The 19133-nt window shown below is 39.6% G+C and overlaps 1 protein-coding gene across 1 annotated transcript in view; it reads right to left on the bottom strand.

Annotated features, from left to right (window-relative positions):
• The window catches only part of LOC121389698 (chloride transport protein 6-like), a 55152-nt gene that overhangs the window by 9724 nt on the left and 26295 nt on the right, over positions 1–19133 (bottom strand). Inside the window, exons 10-17 of the mRNA XM_041521349.1 lie at positions 18309–18367; positions 17556–17602; positions 16099–16184; positions 14137–14250; positions 13062–13228; positions 10846–10939; positions 7679–7808; positions 42–195 (exon numbers count right to left, since the gene is read on the bottom strand). Of these exons, the coding sequence (XP_041377283.1) occupies positions 42–195; positions 7679–7808; positions 10846–10939; positions 13062–13228; positions 14137–14250; positions 16099–16184; positions 17556–17602; positions 18309–18367 (851 nt within the window). The remainder of the gene's footprint in view (positions 1–41; positions 196–7678; positions 7809–10845; positions 10940–13061; positions 13229–14136; positions 14251–16098; positions 16185–17555; positions 17603–18308; positions 18368–19133) is intronic.

Genomic DNA, 19133 nt, shown 5'->3' on the forward strand with positions numbered 1-19133 from the left:
ATTTTTCTTTTGTTTCACAGAATGAAAAAAAATGGACTTACTTTTCCAAGAGGTTGGCTATAAACCGGCCATACGCGGCTCCACAGAAGAGACTGGGCACAAACAGACCACTAGGGACCGCCACCCCGTACGTCCAGCAGGCCAGGAAGAAGAACACGATGAAGAATATACCAAGAGTAGGCATGCTGAATGTTCCTGTAGCCGGAAGAAGAATATATATGTATGTGCTCACTAACAGTGGCGTAGCGTGGATTACCAGCGCCCGGGGCAAGGCAAGTATTGTGCCTCCTAACCAGTGGACCGTGAGCACTAACATTCTTGATAAAACAATGTAAAAAAAAATATTTCGATTTAGAATTTCAAATCACTTTTTACCAGTTGAAAAGGGGAGGTGGACAAATATTTTTATATGAAAATAGACTCTGTACGCTTTGTCATAGCAATATTGTTGGAGATTTCATTATCTATTTATATGCACAAAATTTAGACAAGAAAGACTAAAATATCTTGACAAATACTATGTAAATAGACCAAATATATACCAATTCCAGCAATTCTTCAGCTCAAAACGTATTAGTGGTCCTAAAACACTGTGTAAGTTTATATCAATTATTAACAAACAATATTGTGCTTCTTGACTTATGTGTAATTTTAACTGTTTTTTTTAAATATTTAGCTGCTCATCTGTTTCTATCGTGGTATATATGTTTTAGAAATCATCTTGACAATTTGTATGTTTATTATTATTTATGTTCCTCTGATGCCACCGAATGGGGGCCATGAGAGTAAATAAAGTTCTGTTCTGTTCTGTAGCCGAAACAATTAACATTTATTTGCCACTGATTTGTGTGGCGCTCATTAGTAAATAGTAGATGGAAAAAAACGCCACTGAAGTACTAGTAAGCTTGATTTATAATAATTATTGTGAATTGGCAAAACGGAACAATTTAGTACTATTATCCTGTTCAATTATTTAGACCAAACGTTTTTTGCAAATGTTACGTTTATTTCCTATTCGATATTTGTTTTCTTTGCATTTACATGAAAACAAACCCAAACCCCGAGAGGTTTTATATACAAATCATCATATAAAATGCACGAAGTTGACTTAATTCCACTTTTTAAAAATCTCTGTGTCTTTTGAATGCACGTTATTTCTCCTATAAATAACTAAGGTCATTTGCATATCAAAACATTGGGATCTGAGGCTACATGAAGGCCATTATAGCTTGTTTCACTAAATCAGGTTATTATTGTTTTGCAGTGTGTAACAGCATTGTCTAATCTTTCCGTTAAACATAGATGTAAACAAATAGAACATGTAACCCTTTCTTGTAGGTGCATTATATTTAATAAATTTAGCTAATGTATTATGTATTTTTATTTTATTATATCAATTATATATTAGCATACCATACCTAACCTAACACAACTGAGGTGTAGAACAGTAATAAACACAAATCACCTCACACACCGCAGGAATGTGCTTTCCAAATTTATAAATAAATTTAATGCAGGGCCGGACCCAGAAGACCGGGGAGGGGGGGGATAAAATGTCAAAGGCCACCAACATCAAATAATAATAAAAATGATATTAATTTGCCTCTAAATTGGGAACTCATACGTATATATATATATATATATATATATATATATATATATATATATATATATATATATATATATATAGTATTTAGGGTGGTGCTAGGGGCTGGGGTTTGGGGGTTGGGTGTTACATTTGTAATGCGAAAAACCAAAGGGCTATTGTTCGGACTCGTATGGGTTCAACCACTTTTTCATCCCGCAGACAGAGCCCTGAATGTTCAAAATACGATAGCATTGCTTGGTCAATAACATCATTATTTCGATCTATGACTGCACGTGCTATTGTAGCAATGTGTAAACCACATAAAATACAAGTTAGGTAGGGTATATAAATTCATTGAAAATGTATTAGTCGACATTCTTGTTATTGTTATTTGAGGGAAAATATGGGTAAATCGAAAAACAATTCAGTTGATGTAAAATCGTGTATTAAGAACGTTTTCGATTATTTTGAAGATGAATATCAGCGCGGTAGACCTAGGTATGCTTCTTATCGAATTGTCGATCGAGTTGCCGCTGCACTTAAAGTTTCGGTTTCAACAGTAAAACGAACTGTGAAAAATCTAAGCTCTACGAATCCAAGCACAGAAATAACTGTTAAAAAACGCGACCGAAAAGTCATCGATTTATTTGATAAAGATGTTATTAGACGACGAGTATACAGATTTTATAGAGAGGGCGAATTACCTACATTACATAAGATTAACGTGGCTTTAAGGGAGGAATGTGGAATCAACATATCCATATCAACTTTACGAAGAACACTCCATGACCTCGATTTTAAATACCAACATATGTCTACAACCGGAAAAGTGATTTTTGAGGACGCCAATATATCAGACAGGAGACTGTCCTATCTCCATGAAATATCCAGTTTACGAGAACAGGGGTATTTAATAGTGTATTAAGATGAGACCTGGGTGAATGTCAACCACACAACATCCCACCACTGGACAGATATCCACCCGGGCACAAGTACCGCCAATCACCTGCCGAAATCAGACGCTGCTGATCGAGTTCCTAAACCTGTTCGGTGACTGGGAAGGGAAAAAGACTTATTATTTGTCATGCTGGCTGTGATAAATATGGATTGATAGATGGCTGTGAATTGATCTTTGAGGCTAAAAAAACAGACGGAGACTATCATGGTGAGATGAATCATGAAAATTTCATCAAATGGTTTGAAGAACAACTTATGCCTTCTCTACCAGAACCTTCTGTTATCGTCATGGATAACGCAAGCTACCACAACAAATTAACTGAGATTACACGATGTCCTGCACTAAACGCTAAAAAGGAAGAAATTCAGTCGTGGCTACGAAACAAAAATATACCTTTTGAGAGTAACATGACAAAGCCAGTTCTTTATGAACTTGTGAAAAGTAACAAATGTGCAAAGCAACTTGTTACTGATGATATTGCTGAACGCCATGGGCACTTGTGTCTAAGACTGCCGCCAAGACATTCTGAACTCAATCCGATAGAACTGATCTGGAGTCAAGTCAAAGGGCACATAGCTCGTCATAATGATGGTACAATGACCACGGTGCGGAGAGAACTTGCACATGCATTGAACTCTGTCACACCTACACACTTCTCTGACGCAGTTAAACATGTAATAAAGATCGAAGAAGATTTTAGAAAACAAAATAGTTTTATAAGAAATAAAATACCCCCTGTGATAGTCCCCCTTAACGAAGATAGTGATGAAGAAATGAGTTCGTCGACTGATTAAGTTATTTCTCCATACCCATCAGGAGTATTACTTTAATGTATGCATGAACTCTTTAACACCAAAAACAATTTATTTCCATATCATTCACTATCAAACAACCTAACAACCTATAAACTAATCGACTAGAAATGCATATAGACTACACATACATACGAGAGAAATGTTTATTTAACGACACACTCAACGCATTTGATATACGTTTATGTGGCGTCAGACAAAACGGTTAAGGAGCATTATGACAGTGAGAAAGAAACTCGCTACCGCCACATGGGCCACTGTTTCCGATAAGCAATATTGATAAGCAATAAGGGGCGTTTTATATGCACCATCCCATAGACAGGATAGCACATACCACAGCCTTTATACATCAGTTGTGGTGCACAGGCTGGAACTAGACACAACCCAATGGGTCCACCATGTGGGATCGATCAGTCGACCTACCATGAGCGAACGCTTTACCTCTGAGCTACGTCCCGCTCCATATACAAAAGAAGCCTTAAGTGGGGTTGGGGTTGTGCAGAGGGTCACACCTCCACCAATCGCATGCATACCATATTCGTCTCTCTCTCTCTCTCTCTCTCTCCCTATAACCATATAACCATAGATTAAAATATGTTGAGTGCGTCGTTACATAAATGACGTCTCTCTCTCTCTCTCTCTCTCTCTCTCTCTCTCTCTCTCTCTCTCTCTCTCTCTCTCTCTCTCTCTCTCTCTCTCTCTCTCTCTCTCTCTCTCTCCCTTCAGCGCGCGCGCTTGTGTATTCCACAATATAATTATAATATTTGATACATTTTTTTTTTTCAAACTGAGGTTTTGTCACTTGAACTCCCCACCAGAATCCGCGCCTGCTTCATGTTTACAGATATTTTCTTAAATATAGGTCATACTACGATTTGTGCGGATAGGACGATAGAACCGATGCTTTTGATATGCAAATGACCGTAGTTATTTATAGGATAAATAACGTGCATTCAAAAGACACAGAGATTTTTAAAAAGTGGAAATAAGTCAACTTCGTGCATTTTATATGATGATTTGTATATAAAACCTGTCGGGGTTTGGGTTTGTTTTCATGTAAATGCAAAGAAAACAAATATCGAATAGGAAATAAACGTAACATTTGCAAAAAACTTTGGGTCTAAATAATTGAACAGGATTATAGTATTTAGAATTTCTGAACATGTCTGTTACATCAATAAATTGAATGATAATTATCATGACTGTGTTTTGTTTGTTTTTTTCTTCATGATTTACTAGTATATAGAAAATCAGACACCACCTATGCCCACTCTAACCTGGAATATAATGCGTGCGTATAAATATCGCGACTTGAGGTTGGGCGCGAACGAAGAAAAATCACTACGTACGCGATTTTTTCCCCTGTTTACAGTAAACAAACTCAGCATATTATCTTAATCGTTTTTAATTGTGTTCCATTTAATGTAGCCATTTCCTAAATAATGGTCTGCTTTGTGTCCCGCTCGAAACACTGTTTATCGCAAATGATTTTAAAATATCGTGAAGATTGTATAGACGAAAAGGTGTATTTGTACAGCACTGGGCCTAGGAATAATTATTAAGCTACACATGTTCGAAACATTGTGTTTGTTTTTAAAATTATCTGCAATTCTTCTTCGTCGTACGCTTAGACAGGGTCCCCAGTGGCTCGAACAAAAGCTGCTGTATTCCGTAGGTTCTTCAAGGGGCCAAATAGTTTTTCCTTCAGGAGTTTCCATCCGTCTTCTGACGCCACGAAACGGATCACGGGGATCACTAGTAGTTTGTGTTGTGCCTTTCGAGGCATGGGGCCCGGCAACCTTCCACCCTGACGGGTCTCCAACGGCTGAGCACCATCTCTCAAGTTTCTGTTGTCATCTGTCATATGAGCGGAAATGCGTTGAGCTGCGGTTAGGCGCCTCCCTACAAGTAGTTTGACCCAGCTCATCTGTCTTCGGCAGTGTTCCATATTAGTCTAGCCTCTACCCTTCAACCAATCCAGCATGGGTGGCCCTACCAGGAGTCGAAGCTCCCGCTGGCATAGCTCTCTGGGACATTGAAACACGCAAGCCAACTCACCACAACAAGGAATGGACCATGAGGTGGAAATTATCTGCAATGAACATAGTGTTCCGCACAGGACAAACAGTAGACCCTTGTTTGAAACGGCCCATGTATGACTTGACAGAAGTGCTGAATGAACCTTGTGAAACATCCCATGGTAGTGTGTGGTGACAACTTCTTGTGCCACATATCCAAGACAGGTGCGAACGCAGGAACTTTAGTATGCTGTTTAGACTGTGGAGACCGATGTTTATAGGGGTAATGCACCGTCAGAAAACATATACTCAGAAAAAAAAAGAAAAAAAAAATGTTTTATTTAACGACGCACTCAACACATTTTATTTACGGTTATATGGCGTCAGACATATGGTTAAGGACCACACATATATTGAGACAGGAAACCCGCTGTCGCCACTTCATGGGCTACTCTTTTTTGGTTAGCAGCAAGGGATTTTTATATGCACCATCCTACAGACAGGGTAGTACATATCACGGCCTTTGATATACCAGTCGTGGTGCACTGGCTGGAACGAGAAATAGCCCAGTGGGCCCACCGATCGCGCATCGAGCAATCGCTTTACCACGTCCCGCCCCTTACTCAGAAAAAATACAATTTGCTTGCGCAGGGAGGGTTTTCAAACCCTCGAAACCCTTCCCCTACTAACACGCCTGCATGAGGATATAGTCCGGGAGCCCAGAGTTGTTTAATTAGCGTTGCGAGTACAAAAGGTCTGAGGCCTGGAATATATAGGTGTGGGCTGTGGGACCCCCAAACGGCCATTCTTAAGTGTCATCTCCTGTACCAATCCGAGGGGCCGCCCCTCAAAATACCCCAAATTTTAAGTTTAATTAGCATGGTTGAGTACACCAATCAAACCTACACCAAAATGTTCTCTGTTGATGTACTAATTAAGGTCAACCATTCTTAAGTGTCAGCTCCTGTACTTAGTCCATTTAAGAACGCCCCTAATTAGCACTAATTAGAAGTTTACTTAGCATGGTTGAGTACATCAACAAAACTGATGCCAAAATATTCTTTAGGGTACCCTGACTAAGGATCAGTGATTCTTAAGTGTCAAAACCTGTACCGAATCCACTTAAGAACGGGTCAAAGATCACAATCCACCCAATTTCAGGTTAATTAGCACGATCGAGTACATCAACGAAACTAACGTTAACTTTTTCTCTGTTGATGTACTAATTAAGATCTACCATTCTTAAGTGTCATCTCCTGTACATAGTCCATTTAAGAACGCCCCTAATTAGCACTAATTAGAAGTTTAATTAGCATGGTTGAGTACATCAACGAAACTGATGCCAAAATATTCTTTAGGGTACCCTGACTAAGGATCAGTGATTCTTAAGTGTCAAAACCTGTATCGAATCCACTTAAGGACGGGTCAAAGGTCAAAATCCATCCAATTTCAGGTTTAATTAGCACGATCGAGTACATCAACGAAACTAACGTTAAAATGTTCTCTGTTGATGTACAAATTAAGATCCTCCACCATTCTTAAGTGTCAACTCCTGTACTTAATCCACTTAAGACTGCCACTAATTAGCGCTAATTAGAAGACTAATTAGCATGACTGAGTACATCAACGAAACTGATGCCAAAATATTCCTTAGGGTACACCCACTAAGGATCAATGAATTTTAATATCAACCCCTGTACTGAATTCACTTAAGGTCAAAGGTAACAATTTGCTCAATATTAGGTTTATTAGCATTCACGAGTACATCAAAACATTAATATGTTCTCTGTTGGTATGATAAACAAGACCCACGATTCTTAATGTCAACTCCTGTAGTTAGTCCACTTTAAATGCAGTGAGTGTGAAATGAAAATGTATGATTAATATAACTAAATAGTTTTCTATTTGATTGTAATATTATATGAATATGATGATATGACTATTTCCACATTTGAACAATGAAAGATTACATTTACTTGATCTACTCATTGCCTCAGTGTTTCGAGGGTTGAAAACCCTCCCTGCGCAAGCAAATTGTCTTTTTTCTAATACATTCTGCTCTGTAGGACAACTTCCTCTCTCAAAAGACTGGTTTTAACCATCTAAGCTTGCACATGCCATATTTCAATGGATGGTTGCTACGGATAGTCAAAACCATGTACTCTTTTTTTTTTTTTTTTTTTTTTTTTTTTTTTTTTTTTTTTTTTTTTTTTTTTTTTTTTTGGGGGGGGTAGGGGATAGTATAGTCTGACACAATATATTCCTAATTTCAGTTAAGTCTGTCTATTCTGTTACCGCTCACCCGACTGGTGGAAAAGCTGCTTGATGCCAACTTCCTGCGAGTTGAAGAAGAGAGTCGCCATGTCGTTATAGTAACCATCTTTACAAAAATAAGTCCTCACGGAGCCTTCAATTGTTTCCGTACCGTTAACCTGTAAACGTAGACAGCAGATCAGAAACAGAGAATAATACACGAGTACCCGTTGGAGACTATGTATCTTACAATGACTGATTTTCAAATATATCTAACGAGCGAAAGTCAGTTCGATACTTTCGAAAAGAAAGAAGTGTTTTATTTAACGACGCACTCAACACATTTTATTTACGGTTATATGGCGTCAGACATATGGTTAAGGACCACACAGATTTTGAGAGGAAACCCGCTGTCGCCACTACATGGGCTACTCTTCCGATTAGCAGCAAGGGATCTTTTATTTGCGCTTCCCACAGGCAGGATAGCACAAACCATGGCCTTTGTTGAACCAGTTATGGATCACTGGTCGGTGCAAGTGGTTTACACCTACCCATTAAAGGGACAGACCCTAGTTTCAGCCCATGGAAATGCGCACTAAGTTTAGTTAAAGGGACAGACTCTAGTTTCAGCCCATGGAAATGCGCACTAAGTTTAGTTAAAGGGACAGACTCTAGTTTCAGCCCATGGAAATGCGCACTAAGTTTAGTTAAAGGGACAGACCCTAGTTTCAGCCCATGGAAATGCGCACTAAGTTTAGTTAAAGGGACAGACTCTAGTTTCAGCCCATGGAAATGCGCACTAAGTTTAGTTAAAGGGACAGACCCTAGTTTCAGCCCATGGAAATGCGCACTGAGTTTAGTTAATCTGCAAACCTGTAACACATTTGGATAAAGTTATAATTGAGTGAAACATGAGTTTGTGACTAAAACTTGACTCCATAACTGTTACTTATCAGAAAGAAAGAAAGAAGTGTTTTATTTAACGACGCACTCAACACATTTTATTTACGGTTATATGGCGTCAGACATATGGTTAAGGACCACACAGATTTTGAGAGGAAACCCGCTGTCGCCACTACATGGGCTACTCTTCCGATTAGCAGCAAGGGATCTTTTATTTGCGCTTCCCACAGACAGCACTCACACACCATTTTGTTGACCAGTTATATGGCGTCAGACACCTACCCATTAAGGGGACCACACTAGTTTTTGAGAGGAAATGCGCACTAAGTCGCCACTACATGGGCTACTCTTCCGATTGGCAGCCATGGGAAATGCGCACTTTTATTTGCGACTTCCCACAGGCAGGATATGCACAAAAGTTTAGCCTTTGCAGACCCTAGTTTCAGATCACTGGTCGGTGCAAGTGGTTTAAAGGGACAGACCTACCCAGTTGAGCCCATGGAAGCACTCACTAAGGGTTAGTTAAAGGACAGTCGGTATCTGCCCATTAAAAATCCCATGCCTCGACTAGGCAAACCGAACACATTTGTAAAGCCATAATTGAGGCCGGTCTTATCTAAATGCACGTCGGTTTTTTATCAAAAGATGAGAAATGCATTTTTTAATATTAAAAACACCAGGATCACACAAAAAGGAAGCACTTTCGCCACTGAAATGGGCTACTCTTCCGTATGGCAGCAAGGGATCTCAAAAACGGCTCCAATAGTCAAACATATTCCTTAGTGTTTAAAAACTAGGGTATGTCCCTTTGAGCCTTGCGGAGCACTCACTCAGGGTTTGGAGTCGGTATCTGGATTACAAATCCCATGCCTCGACTGGGATCCGAACCTAGTACCTACCAGCCTGTAGACCGATGGCCTGCCAAGACGCCACCGAGGCCGGTATACTTTTGGAAAGCACGACGAGTTATAGGATCAAACCTCTCAGTGGGCTCGAGTACATTATTTTATTTCTTACACACCCTTAAAAAGTCATTTTACACACCTGTTGGTAAGAACATCATGTGTTATTTTTTGATAACACATAGTTGTTTACACATGTACGTGTGTTAACAATTTCAAGACATAGGACCGGCTGCTCCTAGGTGATGACCAAGTCACCAATGACATACGTCCAATAAAAAACAACGCGATGGAAATCAATTACATTGTGACATATAGTTAACCTGACAATTATGTGTCTGTGACGCGTAAATCAGTTACAAGTGCAACGGCTGTAAATAACTTTTAGCCGAAAAAGATGTTAAAATTTGCTTAAAACCTGGTTTTTCGAGATATGTAAGAAATAGAATAATACATTCGTGTCCGTTAGATACCATTTGTCTCACAACTTGTTGTTTAAAAACGTATCAAACTCGCGTTCGCTCGTTAGATACATTTTAAAACCATTCATTTTGAGATATATCTAACGACCACTCATGTATTATTCTCTATATACAAAATGTCTCAACATTAGGTTAAAGTGCATAAGTTAATGATGACATAGACACAAATGACGCACTACAATGACATCGATGGTCACTTAGGACACTGAAATCTTGGGGCCTATTTCACAAAACATCGTAAGTTTACGTCTGCAACTAGCAGTTCTAGCGGCCATTCATTTACATGTGTTTGACATCTATTTGACGCAGGAAATTACATCATTACGGAAGATAGAGCATTTTAAGGACAAAAGAAAATGAAATATGTGTACTTCAAACTATATTTCTTGTACTATAACAATTATAAGAAGAATTGTGTTTTACGTTTACGTGAAAAACTAGGCGTACGATGTTTTGTGAAATTGGGCCCTGTCCCGTATTTTCGAAGCAATCTTATCGCTACGAAATCATAAAGCCATCGTAAGCTATGATGTCACTAAAAAAATGTTTTTTTTAAAATGATGTCACTATGGCGTGTGGTATAATGACGTAATGGCTTACGATGGTTTTATGATTTTGTAGCTTCGACCAAGACGTCGGAACAGCCAATCAAAAGTCTAAAAAATTATCTACAATATATGTTGAATACGCTATTGATCTACAACGAGACATACCTTACACGATGTGTGTAAGAAAATAGTAGTTGTTTATAAGTAACTCTTTTTTTTCACCAGCAGGATACTTAATATTTGAATTACTTCATTTACTGGTAGCGACCCAAAAATACTTCATACCTAGCACATCACTATCATAATATTATTTCATAATGACAAAAAAATACAGAAATATCTTGAAAGAACAAGACCAAAACTGTACAGGTAAAATTGTACCTGCGTTGGCATCTTGCGACATTCTCCTAACGTCATGGCCGCTACAAAGGCAATCGTCGTTGTTAACATGGCAACCAACATGGCCTCTAAAATTCTGCAATATAAAGAAAATAATAAAAGAGTTGAAGCTTATTCTTTCTCTGGTAGAGGGGTCAATGGTATGATTATGGGGACTCACAGCTGATATCGGTCTTTTGTTTTTAATCGGGTAAATCGGGGTTTATGGGATGTACTGTAAAGAAGTTTTGAATCGAGTACATCATGTTTTATAGGATGTACGGTAAGTAGATGAGCCGTAAATCTTCAGAGTTTTGGCACAACAGGCTTTTATCTTCAGAGTTTTGGCACAACAGGCTTTTGTGTCTGTTCTGGGCACACTAATGATATTTTAGGTTGTAATATACCAAATAAAATCCCATACGTGATCATGTTAACGTTTGTGTTTATAAACACTATATGCAATATATCAACCAAACTATGACCCATAAATATCAGTACTACAACCCTTACCTCAAAGTATTAACTCAAGAAAATGGTACCTTTTATATTTCATTTCAGTATAACCAGATGTTTATACAACAGCTCAAGTTTCGCACAAAATGTGATACTTTTTGTTTACAGGTAACCCATACATATTTCAAGGACAAGGCTACTTGACACAGTGGTACTAGATGAAATAAAATTGCATACATTGTTTGCCCAGATGAAACTCATTCTTTTACAACCACCAGACTCACATTTACATTCACATTCACCTATGGTGTTAACTTCTCTATCAAAAGTTAGGTGAACTTCGAAGTTTGACCCAGTCGGAAGTTATTTGGTTTAGTACTACCTTTAGGCCGGAACAAAAAATCGGTCTCTGGTCAAACTAAAGTTCCAGAATTAATGCGGCGGTTTTCTTTCGGGGTTGGTTTTTTCGTTGGTTTTTTTCGTAGTTTTTGTGGTTTGGTTTCTTTGTTGTTGTTTTTTTGTAGGTTTTTTTTTAAAGCATGGGTTGCTCAGAAAGATTTGCGGTCCAAAGCACCTGTATTAGGTGAGTATATTTAGTTGTTGTTTACGTCATCCTCATCTGCTTTGGTCCATCCTCAATGGACATGGTGCCCCTTCCTTTGCCTTGGTACCCTAAAGCGATTTTTTGAAAGTTCTCAAAATTAAGCAAAAATAGCACGGGGGTTCTGTACAACCCACAAGTTACTCAGAACAAGCTGTTGTAGCACACGCCTATCATGGGCCGGGTGCCGGCCTCGGCCGGCTCCCCTGTCCAAAAAAGGTGGGGGATGAAGGACCGACGTCGCAGGAGAGCACCGCGGGAAGGCGGAGGGTAAAAATTGGAATTTGGATATGGCTTAGATTGACGTGCGAAGTCGTTCCAAAAGTAAAATAAGAGCTACGTTATAGGTTTGGAAAGAGTCGAGAGTAGCTACATATTCAGAAGGGCCCTTAGAAAGGGCCTATTCTGATCATAACAATCCAGAGATTCGAACAATAGTGTAATTCTAATTACATATAGATCTTATGTGAGCATGCAAGCATCCATGTGTGTTTGGGGGGTGGGGTGAAGGTCGAAAAATAAGAAAAGAGTTATGAACGAATGAAATGGTTAGCCATGTTGGGGGGGGGATTCGGGGTGGGGGAGCTGATGGGTTTGGGTTTTTTTTCTTCAATCTGGGTGTCTGTTTTTGTAATATGTTAGACGGATTACACACTTTGGGCACACACCTGCCTTGTGCGTCGTTTAGTCGGTCACAGGCTGGTAGGTACTGGGTTCGGATCCCAGTCGAGGCATGGGATTTTTAATCAGTACCGAAAGCCCTGAGGCTCAATGGGTAGTATAAAACCACTACAAGTGATCCATAACTGGTTCAACAAAGGCATGGTGGTGGTGTGTGGGAAGCGCAAATAAAAGATCCCTTGCTGCTAACCAAAGAGTAGCCCATGAAGTGGCGACAGCGGGTTTACTCAAAATATGTGTGGTCCTTAAGGTATAAATTTGTTCGTGCGTCATCCCTTTCTTTCTTTCCAACAATAGCTCTTATCAATTTTAATTCTTCTTTTTTTTTAGCTTACAATCAGTACACTCTGATGATGATCCTAGGTTAGGTATCACAATTATCACCGCTATTTCGAACTTCGACTAAATCGAAGTTACCGGCGTTTGTCTTCACAACAAATCTCGGGAGTCGCGAAAGGTGAAAGAAAGTAATTTTGTTAACCTATATATTTTGTGTTTTTTGTGGACGTGTTTCATTCTGTAGACAGTAAGTGCGCTGTTCAGCGTGTTGAAAATGGCGCCCAGGAGTCCACCAATCAGACCAATGAGAACGAAGATAAAGAGATCAATGGCATTCCACAAACGACAGTCGGTTTCCTTCCCGTGACACTGAAATAGACAAGACACACGTGCGTGATTATACCACGTCATACAACCGACAGTCAGTTGCCTTTCCGTGACACTGAAATAGACAACACACACGTGCGTGGTTATAATACCACGTCATACAACCGACAGGCAGTTTCCTTTACGTGACACTGAAATAGACAAGACACACGTGCGTGGTTATACCACGACATACAACCGACAGTCGGTTTCCTTTCCGTGACACTGAAATAGGCAAACCACACGTGCGTGATTATACCACGTCATACAACCGACAGTCGGTTTCCTTTCCGTGACACTGAAATAGGCAACACACACGTGCGTGATTACACCACGTCATACAATCGACAGTTTGTTTCCTTCCAGTGACACTGAAATCAACACAGACACGATAACACGTCACACAAATGACAAATGTATTTAGTACTATAATAGCCATGAAAGTTGGCCTTACAGTTTATTTTGTATTTCTCTATTTGCAATTAATCTCCTTTTTTATTTATACACCTGTCTGTGTAAGTGTATGTCTTTAATATTGACTGCCTCTCTCTCTCTCTCTCTCTCTCTCTCTCTCTCTCTCTCTCTCTCTATATATCTCTATATATATATATATATATATATATATATATATATATATATATATATATATATATCTCTATATATATATACGTTTCTCTCCCTCTCTTGCTTTTATATATATATATACCTCTCTCTATCTCTCTTTCTTTTCTTTGAAGAGTGAAGAAAGTAAAAAACTAACCTCAGATATTCAAACCTAAAATTGTGTCAACAGTGGAGAATAATTTTAAATTGTACATTACAAATAACTAAAGTGTGTGACATGATATATACACACGTATCTAAAGAAACTTCGTTAACAATTACAAATAATATAATATACGGCAGCTTACCTTGAATTCTCCGAAGTCTATAAGTCCAGGTAGATAAAAGAACCCCCAGCTGTGTTTGTCGATTCCTGACAGGAAGAAGTTTAAGGAAAACGTCGCGGCCATTGAACAGAAGAACTGGAATGGAAACCAATATGCGGGTGTACAATACGTCTTAAAAAACTAAATGTATTATTTAAAAATATTTCTACTTGGATCATAGGTTTCAAAATCAAACATCGTGTAAGCTGTACCCATAATAAAGCTTTAGTTTTAATTTACTCACTGGTCAATCAAATCATTTGTGAATGAAATGAACACTAAATGACATTGGCTCACATCAGTTCTCCTGGAGGAGACACTGAAGGCAGAGATAAGAGTTAAGTAAGATCATATTGTACAAACCATAGCTTAACAACAGAAATGGTGATTTTAGGTTAGGTAATAACCAATATCGGTTTTATTAAGTAAAAAAGAAAGAAAGAAAGAAAGACCGAACGAAAGAAAGAAGTATTTTATTTAACGACTCACTCAACATATTTCAGCTACGGTTATATGGAAGAAAGGAAGGAAATGTTTTATTTAACGACGCACTCAACAGATTTTATTTACGGTTACATGTCGTCGGACATATGGTTAAGAACCACACAGATATTGATAGAGGAAACCCGCTGTCGCCACTTTATGGGCTACTCTTTTTCGATTAGCAGCAAGGGATCTTTTATATACACCATCCCACAGACAGGACTGAACATACCACGGTCTTTGATATACCAGTCGTGGTGCACTGGCTGGAACGAGAAATATCCCAATGGGCCCACCAACGGGGGATCGATCCCAGATCGACCGCGCATCGAGCGAGCGCTTAACCACTGGGCTATGTCCCGTCCGAAAAAAGAAATGTTTTATTTAACGACTCACTCAACACCTTTTATTTACGGTTATATGGCGTCAGACATATGGTTAAGGACCACACAGATTTTGAGAGGAAACCCGCTTTCGCCACTACATGGGCTACTCTTCCGATTAGCAGCAAGGGATCTTTTATTTGCGCTTGCCACAGGCAGGATAGCACAAACCATGGCCTTTGTTGAACCAGTTATGGATCACTGGTCGGTGCAAGTGGTTTACATCCTATCCCATTGAGCCTTGCGGAGCACTCACTCAGGGTTTGGAGTCGGTATCTGGATTAAAAATCCCATGCCTCGACTGGGATCCGAACCCAGTACCTACCAGCCTGTAGACTGTATGTAGCAGCTCAAGTGGTTTACACCTACCCACTGAGTCTTGCGGAGCATTCACTCAGAGTTTGGAGTCGGTATCTGGATTAAAAATTCCATGCCTCGACTGGGATCCGAACCCAGTACCTACCAGCCTGTAGACCGATGGCCTGCCACGACGCCACCGAGGCCGGCGACTCACTCAACGTAATTCATCTACGGTTATATGATGTTGGACATATAGTTAACGACTACAGAAATGATGAGAGAAGAAACATACTGCCACCAATCCATGGGCTACTCTTTTCGATTAATTAGCAGCAAGGGATCTTTTATATGCATTATCCCACAGACAGTACATTCCACAGGCTTTGTGACACCAGTCGTGGAGCACTGGTTGGAACGAAAAATAGCCTCATAAGATTACCGACGGGGCTACGTCCCGCACCCAAAAATAAGAAAGGTAATTATTTGCAGTATTATTTTCAATGGTATTCATTTTAATATGAAAACTGTTTAACTGTGTTGAACGGGGAAATGAAAGATGAATTGTTGTTATTGTTGATATTGTTGTTGTTTTGTTTATTATTATCTTTTTATTGTTTTGTTTTTTAATTTCCCCTTTTTTTCTTCTTTACTTTTTTTCTTCTTTTTTTTTTTTTTTTTTTTGGGGGGGGGGGATTTTTTTGTGCAGTGTTTGTTGTTAGGGGTTTTTTTTCGCAGGATGACTGTGTGACTAGAATTTACTGTTATAAAATTATCTTACGGTCCTCCATGTCAGTTTCTGATTCCAAAATGACGAACCTTCCTCCAGACTGAACAGAACGCCCCCTATCGGAGCACCGAACGCAGCTACAAGAAAAAGAGCAATAAACTATTTTAATGGTCTGAACGTGTTATAACAAAATACACATACATTAATATTAAACAATTAATGTGAACAAGACGAAGAGAAACAAGAAGCAGACCCGTAGGAACGATATTTGGGGTGGGGTGGCATAATCTTTAGGGAGAGACGGCGGTGGTGCGGGAGCATAATCTCTAGCGGAGGTGGGGTCACAAACCATCTTTTTATCTTTTTTGTATATAGGGTGTATACTACCAAATCAAATCCCATAGACGACAATAGTAACATATGTGGCTAAAACTCCTACCAGCAGCGTATCAATCGACATAAACGCTACGGATATAAATACTACCACCTCTCACACTTAAAGTGAATCAGAAAAAATTGGGGGTCAAGCTGCTCGTTTCTGAGATAACGGATAGCGTCTATGACTACCCTAGTTTTGCACAAAATTCGAGTACTTTTTTTTACAGGTACCCCATACATGTTTCAAGCACAAGGCTACTTAACACACTGGTACTAGATGAAATAAAATTGCATTTTTTTTACCCAGATGAAACTATTATTTTTTACAACCAACACACTCACATTTATAACCAATCACAGGACTTGTGGCGTTCACTTCTCTATCAAAAGTTGGGTGCACCTCGAACTTTGACCCAGCCGGAAGTTATTTGGTCTAGTACTACCTATAGAGTAGGACACAAAAACGTACATTTTCGTCCTCAAGTGGAATGTACATGCCCCACGCCCTCGATACCCACGGGTCTATGAAGAAGAAGACGACGAAGACGAAGAAGGAAGAAGAAGAAAGAAGAAGAAGAAACAGGATTGGAGAAAGGAAAGAAAGAAAGAAATGTTTTATTTAACGACGCACTTAACACAATGTATTTACGGTTATATGGCGTCGGACATAATTATGGTTAAAGACCTCACAGATATTGAGAGAGAAAACCCGATGTCGCCACTTCATGGGCTACTCTTTTTGATTAGCAGCAAGGGATCTTTTATATGCACCATCCCAAAGACAGGGTAGTACATACCACAGCCTTTGTTATACCAGTCGTGATGCACTGGCTGGAACGAGAAACAGCCCAATGGGCCCACCGACAGGGATCGATCCCAGATCGACTGCACATCAAGCGAGCGCTTAACCACTGGGCTACGTCCCGCTCCCTGGGACGAAGGGAGTAAGGAAGGGAGGAAGTAATTGCGTAAGGAACGGAGGAAGGGAGTAAGGAAGGGAGGAAGGAGGGAAGGAAGGAAGGAAGGAAGGAAACGAGAAAGAAAGGAAGGAGAAAACGAATAAAAGAACAAGAAGAGTAGGAGTTAAGAAATAAGTTAAGGTAGAAGAATGACAATGATTTTCCTCTCACCTGCCACACCGGCCGCCGCTCCTCCCGACACAAAGTCTCTTTTATCTCTGAAAATCAAACGAAAACTTTAATTAGTAGCGATGAACGTGGAACCAAGTCATATCGAGGTAATCTATGTTTGGTTTAGGGTTTGCGGGCAAGTTTGGGGTGGGGTTTCGAATATACGTAGTGCCTGGGTTTGGGTTGGGGGGTGGGGGTGGTTGGAGTGGTTGGTTTGGGTGGCGTTAGGGTGGTGTCACAGTTTTAGGGTGGCGTTAGTTTCGGGGTGGTGTCACAATTTGGGGGTGGTGTCACAGTTTTGGGGTGGTGTCACAGTTTTGGAGTGGTGTCACAGTTCTGGGGTGGTGTCACAATTTTGGGGTGGTGTCACAGTTTTGGGGTGGTGTCACAGTTTTGGGATGATGTCACAGTTTTGGGCTGATGTCACAGCTTTGGGATGATGTCACAGTTTTGGGGTGGTGTCACAGTTTTGGAGTGGTGTCACAGTTTTGGGGTGGTGTCACAGTTCTGGGGTGGTGTCACAGTTTTGGGGTGGTGTCACAGTTTTGGAGTGGTGTCACAGTTCTGGGGTGGTGTCACAATTTTGGGGTGGTGTCACAGTTTTGGGGTGGTGTCACAGTTTTGGGATGATGTCACAATTTTGGGGTGGTGTCACAGTTTTGGGGTGGTGTCACAGTTTTGGGATGATGTCACAGTTTTGGGGTGACGTCACAGTTTTGGGGTGGTATCACAGCTTTGGTGTAGGACGCTCACCTGTCGGTCCTGAAGACGGAATAATTGAAATTTATTTTCTTAAACGCCAAACTCTGGAACTGTAAAATCAATAGACACATATATGTGACAATATCTAGATGAACATAAATATAATTTCAATTCAGCAAGAAATGCAGAAGGCTCTTTAGATGCAATGTAGGTGTAGTAGTTTGTAATTAAAATAAAGATACAACTACACATTTAAAGTTGTGCCTTGCGGAAGATATGAGTAGTAACCTTCATAATTAGATATGTGTGTGCGTGCGCGCGTGCGTGTGTGTGTGTGTATGTGCGTGCGTACGTGCGTGCGTGTGTACGTGCGTGCGTGCGTGCGTGTGTGTCATTTTGTCCTTTCTATCTACATGAATAAAAATATTATTTTTTATTTTACTGCAGTGCATAATCATCCAAAGTAATTAGGAAATATTTAGGACTGTTATAAGATCGGTATTACACTTTTGTCCTGAAATATCGTAAAACATTCATCCATCCATCAATTCATTCATTCATTCATTCATTCATCCATCCATCCATCCATTCATTCATTCATTCATTCATCCATCCATCCATTTATCCATCCATTCATTAATTCATACACTATCTTATATTACTGCAGTCCATAATCACTAATTCATTCATTCATTCATACACTATCTTACAATTATAATTATAAAGACTTAGGAGTTAGGAGTATCCATTTAATGTCTATAAACAAGCATTGTGTAAGTTTTCTTACACACCCGTTGGTGAGAACACCATGCGTTATTTTTGATAACACGTAGTTGTTTACACACGTACACTGTCAAGGCATACGACTGGCTGCTC

This window comes from Gigantopelta aegis, chromosome 15, assembly GCF_016097555.1.
Source record: "Gigantopelta aegis isolate Gae_Host chromosome 15, Gae_host_genome, whole genome shotgun sequence".
NCBI classification, from domain to species: Eukaryota; Metazoa; Mollusca; class Gastropoda; order Neomphalida; family Peltospiridae; genus Gigantopelta; species Gigantopelta aegis.